The sequence below is a fragment of the Prosopis cineraria genome, unplaced genomic scaffold, assembly GCF_029017545.1.
Source record: "Prosopis cineraria cultivar Desert tree isolate PC_DT_omini unplaced genomic scaffold, ASM2901754v1 PC6, whole genome shotgun sequence".
NCBI classification, from domain to species: domain Eukaryota; kingdom Viridiplantae; phylum Streptophyta; class Magnoliopsida; order Fabales; family Fabaceae; genus Prosopis; species Prosopis cineraria.
Window position 1 is genome coordinate 9,762,639 of NW_026555337.1, and position 8,482 is coordinate 9,771,120.

At 31.8% G+C, this 8,482-nt stretch overlaps 1 protein-coding gene and 1 pseudogene across 1 annotated transcript; both read left to right on the top strand.

Annotated features, from left to right (window-relative positions):
* Positions 1-1,240: 1,240 nt before the first annotated feature.
* LOC129313832 (cytochrome P450 71A1-like) lies at positions 1,241-2,938 on the top strand. The gene is made up of 2 exons (XM_054957243.1): positions 1,241-2,197; positions 2,303-2,938. Exons 1-2 carry the CDS (start codon positions 1,241-1,243, stop codon positions 2,936-2,938), a joined length of 1,593 nt encoding a protein of 530 aa, XP_054813218.1.
* Positions 2,939-6,157: 3,219 nt separating this feature from the next.
* LOC129313833 (cytochrome P450 71A1-like) lies at positions 6,158-7,840 on the top strand (annotated as a pseudogene).
* Positions 7,841-8,482: the final 642 nt, after the last annotated feature.

Sequence of the window (8,482 nt, forward strand, 5' to 3'; positions counted from 1 at the left end):
TAATTTTATTATGAAAAAATTAACCATTTGGTCCTTGTAATTTTGACTCTGTTATAATTTAGTACCTGAATTTTAACTCATTGTAACTTAGTCTCTGAAGTTTTGACTCAATTGTAACTCTTGTAAATTAATCCTTATATTTTAATCATTTAAATATTAGTCCTTATATCTTAAAAATAAAATTATGAAGATTAAAATTATGTTAAAATTTATGACTAATATTTTAAATTACTAAACCCTTTTAAATATTATGAATATTGTAATTATTAAAAGTTTAAAATCTTTTTAATCTTTATAATTTTATTTTTAAGATATAGGGACTAAGTTGCAAAAGACAAAATTCAAGGATTGAGTTTCAATTGAATTAAAACTATAAAAATTGATTTACAATGAGTCACAGTTTAGAAATTGAGTTACAATCAAGTTAAAAATATAATGATTGAGTTACAACGAGTTAAAATTTAAAGATTGAGTTATAACTAGATCAAATTGTAAGGACTAGATGATTACTTTTTTCTTTTACTACCAACTAGCTGAAAAATTACTCAAATACTAACTTCCTTCAAAAGATCTTGCGTTCCTATATTCAACTTTTTTAGCTCCTTTTAAAGTGTTCGTAGAAAATTTTCAATCCCAATTTCAAATAGAGTTGTCAATAAAAATTCATCCAATTCTTAAGGATTCAAGCCTGTATACCCCTTAATTACCCTAAAATCAGAAGTTTTCTCTAGCCTAATCCTTATTAACAAGACTCAATTAATTTGGCCAGGCACAAGAGCCTAAAAGGGTAACTCACTAAGCCCGGCCATTAACTATTTACAAACTTGTTTAATCTTGTTTCATTATTATTCACTTTATCTTTGTAATTTTTCCTTTTATTGTATATAATTTTGACCGTTTATTAAAAAAAAATTAAGGAATTCAAATTTTATATGTTATAAATTAAACTTAATTTTTGGCCAAAAGTGTCAAGTCTCCATGCACTATTTTTGTATGGGCCATGATTCATAATTAAGTCCATCTCATTGAGTCCATTATCTAGAACACACTTTTTGAAAGCGGTGGATGTTGAAAGTTGGAAAGTTGATCGATGCATTATCCAGGTCTTAGCATTAAATATTGATCATTGATAGGTTCATCGAAACTTGCATTAAATACAGCTAATTGATTGGTGCAATAAATGCTACTAATTAAGAGTTGTAATAAATATAGAAGCCTTCCTAAACCAGTATAAATAAGCATGGGTATGCCTCTCTGTGATAACAAAAAAAACCAGTTCCTGGAAGCATCAACGACTATGGAATTGTCAAATCAAAACCTTTACCTCTCTATGTTGTGGTGTCTCATCTTCATCATCATTGTGTTGAAGCTCATAAGTACAAGAAGCAATAAGCCAAATCCGCCTCCATGTCCTCCTAAATTACCTTTTATTGGCAATCTTCATCAGATCACAGGAACACTCACTCAAATCTCTTTGAGATCTCTCTCACAGAAGTATGGTCCTCTTATGTTGCTGCACTTTGGTCAAATCCCAACTTTAGTGGTTTCTTCTGCAAATCTTGTCAGAGAAATGGCCACAACCAACGACGTCGTTTTCTCTTCTCGTCCCTCAATGACAGTCGCAAGAATCTTTTACTATGGATGTAAGGACCTGAGTTTTTCACCCTATGGTGAAGATTGGAAATACAAAAGGAAACTCTCCATTATTGAGTTCTTGAGCTCGAAAAAGGTGAGGTCCTTTCAACTTATCAGAGAAGAGGAAGTTGCAAACTTGGTTAATAAGATTCCTGAAGCTTGCAGGAAGAATATACCAGTGAATTTGATTAAGATGCTTGTTGCAACCTCAGGAAATATACATTGTAGATGTGTTTTTGGTCACAAGTATGAAACCCTAGATGGTAAAAGCAGCAGGCTTGAAGAATTAGTCATGGACTTGATGCATCACTTCGGAGAGTTCAGTTTTGGAGATTTCTTTCCTTCACTGTGGTGGATGGATTTTGTTACAGGGCTCATCCCCAGAATGAAGGCCAATTTTAGAGAATTGGAAGCTTTCATCGACAAAGAGATCCAACAACATAAGGGCGGGAAAATGAATATTGAGAATAAGGACTTCGTAGATTGCATGCTTCAACTTCAACATGAGGATGATACGCCTAACGTTGGCCTCTCTTTACCTAGCATCAAGACACTGATACTGGTACACGCACACCCCCCCCCTCTCTCTCTCACACACACACACTTAATCAAAACGTAACATATATGAGTGAGCTAACACATATATTGATTTAAAAAAAATGATCAGGATATGGTCGCAGGGGGATGGGAAACTACTTCAACTGCTATAGAATGGGTTATGGCGGAACTGATGAAGAATCCAGAGAAGATGAAGAAAGCCCAAGAAGAGGTGAGAAGAGTTGTGGGAAACAAACCAAAAATAGAAGAAAATGATGTGAATCAGATGAGCTACTTGAGATGTGTTGTGAAGGAAACTATGAGACTTCACCCACCTGGTCCTCTTCTTCTTGCAAGGAAAACTGATGGCAGTGTGAAACTGGGAGGGTACGATATTCCACCAAAAACAAGAGTGATTGTGAATGCATGGGCGATTCAGAGAGATCCTGATGTGTGGGAGAGGCCTGAAGAGTTCACACCAGAGAGATTTGAGAATAGTGAGGTTGATTTCAAAGGCCAAGACTTCGAGTTAATACCCTTTGGTTTTGGAAGAAGAGTGTGTCCTGGAATCTTATTTTCGGTTGCGTCAATTGAGTATACACTTGTGAATCTCTTATATTGGTTTGATTGGAAGCTGCCTGATAATAATAATGGAACTAAAGATGAATCTGGAAAGGACATAGATATTAGTGAGACAAAGGGCATGCTTGCTGCCATGAAGCTTCCTCTTCTGCTTCAACCAGTTCCATATTGCCCTAAAACTTGATCTTTTCTCTTGGTTGTTTTCACCTTTGACTAAATAAGTGTGGCTCTTGCATGCTGCAATAAATTATATATTCTGGTGTATTTTTTCCAATAAATTATAGTCTCACCTTTTTCATTCATATTCACGTTTAACTAAGTTAAGAAAACTAGAAAAAATAGTTAGAATTAATTGATTTTTTTAAAATTACTTCATTTTTAATTTCCATAAATATTCTTAATTAAATGTAGATTTGTGATCATTTTTCTTTCTCATTCCCTCTCTACACTAGTAAGGGTGTTCAAAGGTTTAATTCAATTTTGAATAAAACATGAACCAAATCAAACAAATCGATTTGCACAAAAATATACTTGATCTTTTTTTTTTTTTTTTTCAATTGAAGTTGATTTGGTTCAGTTTTTAGGTGGCCTCGGTCATTTATAGATCAAGTTTAAATTATTCTTTAATATATCAAATTATATATTATGTCTAAAGATAATGTTTCTCTCTTTTCTTCTTTCTATTCTAATTTCAAGTCACATCCACAACATTATCTTTCATTATTAATATTGATATTTTATCTTTCATTATTAATAAACATGAGAGTATAATGATATGAAAGAGAATATAATTCTCGGAATAAAACCAATATAACATCCTGGTTAAGTTTAACATATAAAAAGGAAGGAAATATATTGAAATATGAACTCTACATAGTGGTTATGAAAATTAAAAATCACAGCATAACTCAAATATATAAAATGAAGGGGTTAGGGATTCTATTAACTTTCAGTGAAAAGTTTTCACTCTCGGGATGAGAGGAAGAAAATGATAAAATGTCACGACCAACTATATTATTGAAAGGCGTGAATGAGTTTTTTTCTTTAATTTTTAAAGTATTTTATAATAGGCTTTAATCAAAATTAAAGTGAAAAAGTAAAAAAAAAAACTAATAGACTAATGTTCTAATCTAACCATAAAAAATAATATAACAGATTTGGTTTAGGTTTAGTTCAGATTTCAGAAGAAGAAAAAACCAAACCAAATCTTTTTAATAATCAGTTTTTATCATTTTTAGTTGGATTGACTTAGTTTGGTTTATGATGGTTGGTTTTGTTCGGTTTTGATGAAATTAAAAACTACTCAAAAATATTTATACTGCAGCCACTATTAAAAAAATTATTAATTGTTACTCTTTCTATATCACAATATAGGCTATTGATAATTATTTCATGGTTCTCAAAAAAATTAGTTGAAACCTTGATCATTTAAAAAAAGTTTTATCTTTCCAATCACACTCTTATTGAATACGTTATAGATAAGTGTCTTGATAATGATAATTAAAATTTTAATGTATCATTTTTCAAAAGGAGTAATAAATAAAATAGGGTAGAATTAGAAAAAAGTTACAAAAATTATTCAATACTTTATATTTCAAATCAAGCAAGATTTTTAAAAGATATATATCCTATATTATAGTCTAGAGACAGTACATATATTTTATAAAATGACTTATAGGGAACATAAAATTGTGAATTATAATTTAAGATCATGTAAGTAAATTGATTTTTCCTGAATTGTAAATATAAAAGTGTGGGTAGTAAATTAACATGTCTTCATTTTACATTAATTAACTTTATTATATGGTTTTCAATTGTCATTTATCTAAAAAAACTCTTAAAAAGTTGCTTATAAATAAAAATGTAGAGGCAATACATATAATTTTGTTTAAATATATGTAGTTGTATATATTAATGTTTTCGAAGACATTCTACTAACACTTTCTCTGTAGTTAGGGAAAAACGACATTTTGGAACTAAATAATACATATAATGAGAATTTAAAATCTTGAATGTATACATAGAGAGAGAGAGTTCACCTACAGCAGGGTGGAAATCTTAGAAGCCTTAAATTGAAAACGTTTTCAATTACAGTTTTTTCAAAAATGTAATTTTTCAACATTTTTAACTTGTGTGTGTATACTCTCTTTATTTAAAAATGTAAGATATTTTTAATTAAATTTTACCTTAATAAAATAGTTATTTATCTTTTTATATTTACATCTATTTAATAAGATTGTTTTACTTTACAATGAATATAAAATAATTTATTATTTTACTCATTAGTGATACTTTTTTTAAAAAATCACAATAAGAGATGGAGTATTATATTTTCAATTTGTAAGTCATATTTTGGTCAAAACCAAACGTGTAACTTTTAATCATTGGTCGAGAGGATGGAATATCCGTTTTGGATTTGACTGAAATACCTAAATTATTCTTACTTTGGCATCTTCATTTAAAAAAAATAAAAAACCTTCTCAGTTAAAGCACTTGTTCAACATGCTTGCGTGTCCTTTAAAAACCATCCTAACTGACTCCTGAGGACAGTACGTAGGCGAAGACACTTGTAAGCATGCATGTAACCCCTTCTGCCACGTTTTGCATCGCAAATGGTCTTTGAAACTTGTAAGTCGTGTTCTTTGTGTCACGGCTTCCCCGGAATACAATGAGTTCAGATCTCATATGCTTCCGTCTCTAATAAGTCACTTATAACTAATTTATTGAATTAATAAAAATTAATAATACCTCCATCTTACTCGTTTATAAGAAACTTTTAGAGCGAGATTTTGCATTCCAAGATATAAGAAAATATAATAAACATAAAATTTTATTAATAATATATTTTAAATATTATTCTTCTTATATATTTTTTTCAAATGAAAAATAAAGGTTATTCTTAAAAAATTATATTTTTGTTTTGAAAAAGTATAGCTATAAATTGTATTTAATAAATTTTATTTAAAAATATTTTATAAATTAAAATAGAGTAATACATTTAGTAAAATTGTTGTAATTTTTATTTTTAACCCTAATAAATGTCATAAATTAAAAAAAAATGCTCTATCTTCTCATAAGAAATTGAGAGACAGTTTATTTGAAAAAGAACAATTAATACTATACAAGCTCTTACAAAGTGACTTATATTTGAGATCACATTTTTGTAGAAAGCGACTAATAGGACTGGTGGGAGTGCAAATGTTCAAGTTCATTGTATATATTTATTATGAATTCAAGTAATTTAGACATTTAAAAGTTCATTTAAAGAGATAACTGATCCTCATTTACTATGGTTCATGTCCTTAGAGTTCCATGAGTCTACAAGTCAGCACCTATAAGTAAGCATTTCGGAAGCAACCAAGTAAAAAGTAAGCTTAAAGATCTGTTTACAGCAGCCTCATCCATGGAAGGAGCAATAGTTGCAGAGCAAAATCAAAACCTTTACCTCTCTTTCTTTTGGTGCCTCATCATCTTCGTCATCATTGCATTTAAGCTCATCACAAGAACAACAAGAATCAAATCCAATTTGCCTCCATCTCCTCCTAGATTACCCATCATTGGTAATCTTCATCAGATAGGCTCGCCCTCTCACCAATCTTTCATATCTCTCTCACAGAAGCATGGCTCTCTCATGTTGCTGCATTTAGGTCAAGTCCCAACTCTGGTTGTTTCTTCTGCTGATCTTGCCAGAGGAATGGCCAAAACAAATGACATTCTTTTCTCTTCTCGTCCTTCAATCACTGCTGCAAAAATCCATTTCTATGGATGCAACGATGTCATTTTTGCACCCTTTGGCGAAGGATGGAAACAGAGAAGAAAAATCTCTATCACAGAATTCTTAGGCTTGAAGAGAGTGAAATCCTTTCATTACATAAGTGAAGACGAAGTTGCAAACTTGGTTGCTAAGATTCGCAAAGCATGCAAGAAGGAGAATGATGATTATGGGTCTCCTGTGTCAGTACATCTGCTTCAGATGCTGATTGTAACTTTGAACAATGTACTGTATAGATGTATTTTTGGGCACAAGTATGAAACTCTAGATGGTGAAAGTAGTAGGTTTAGAGAGATAACCATGAAGATGATGCATGAGTTTGGAGAGTTCAGTTTTGGGAATTTTTTCCCTTCACTATGGTGGATGGATTACGTCACAGGACTTATTCCAAGAATGAAGGCCACTTCTAAAGAATTAGAAGCTTTCATCAACCATGAGATTGAACAACATAAGAGCAAGAAAAGGAATAATACTAATGAGAATGACAAGGACCTTCTTGATATTCTGCTTCAACTTCGACAAGATGGTATGCCTGACTCTGATCTCTCTCTACTTAGCATCAAGGCAATCATAGTGGTCTCTCTCTCTCTCTCTCTCTCTCTCTGTCTCTCACAGTTCACACACACACTTGCATAAAATATACATAGAGCTGAGGCATTTTCTTTTAATCTCTGATTTACAGAATATGTTTGCAGCAGGAATTGACACTACTTCAACTACAATGGAATGGGCTATGGCAGAGCTGATGAGGAATCCAGAAAAATGAAGAGGGCACAAGAAGAGGTAAGAGGAATTGTAGGGTGTAAACGAAGAATAGATGAAACTGATGTTAATCAGATGAGTTTCTTGAGATGTGTGGTGAAAGAAACTCTGAGATTGCATCCACCTGGTATTATTCCAAGAAAAACTAACAGCAGTATCAAAGTAGGAGGGTATAATATTCCCCCTAAAACAAACATCCTTGTGAATCCATTTGCAATTCATAGGGATCCAAATCAGTGGAAGAGACCTGAAGAGTTTGTTCCAGAGAGATTTGAGAACAATGAGGTTGATTTCAGAGGCCAAGACTTTCACTTCATACCCTTTGGTTTTGGGAGAAGAGGGTGTCCAGGACTAGCCTTTGGGGTTTTATCAGTTGAGTATACTCTTGCTAATCTCTTGCATTGGTTTAATTGGAAGCTTCCTGAATATTATGGAACAGCTACAAGTTCTGTAATGGACTTAGACATGAGAGAAGCAGATGGCCAAGCTATTCGCAAGAAGATACCTCTTCTTATTCAACCAACTTTACATTCCTTTTGCCCTAAAACTTGACGCTTACCTTCATCATTCTCAGTGCCTGTCTGCGATTAGGTGTGGCTGATGAATTCAAGTTCTTCTTGTGGCGGTTCTGTATGTTCTCCTGAAGGAAGAATACAACAGTTCAAACATGTTCTATTATAAAGTATATTTTGTTTGCCAGTTGCTCTGAAGCATTTGATTAATTTAGTCAAATGTTTGGAGAGTTTATCTTTGATCAGGATGCTTATTTAGGCTTTCATATCAGCATAAATCTCTTGGAATAAATGTATTGCTGTTTCTGCAAGAACTGTAACTAAGAGATGTTTCTTAATTAATTTGTTGTTTTCTTTCTTTTGTCTTGAAGAATACAGAAGAAAGTTAATATGGAAATGAACAAGTACAAATGACATTTAATTGCAAGCAAACACTTGTCACGGTGCATGTAATTATGCAGACACTTGTCAGCAACCATGTAATTCCTTTTAACAATAACATGCATACAATTAATATTTGACCAGTATACGCTGAAGCATAGTGTGTGATACTACTTATTAAAGCTTACTGATTTGTCCTTTTTCTTTTATCAAAAGGAAATTTCATTAATAAAAACAAAAGACGGAAATATCAATACAGCAAGACAAGTTTATGTCTGTGTTTGTTTGTTGGCTTTCTTGA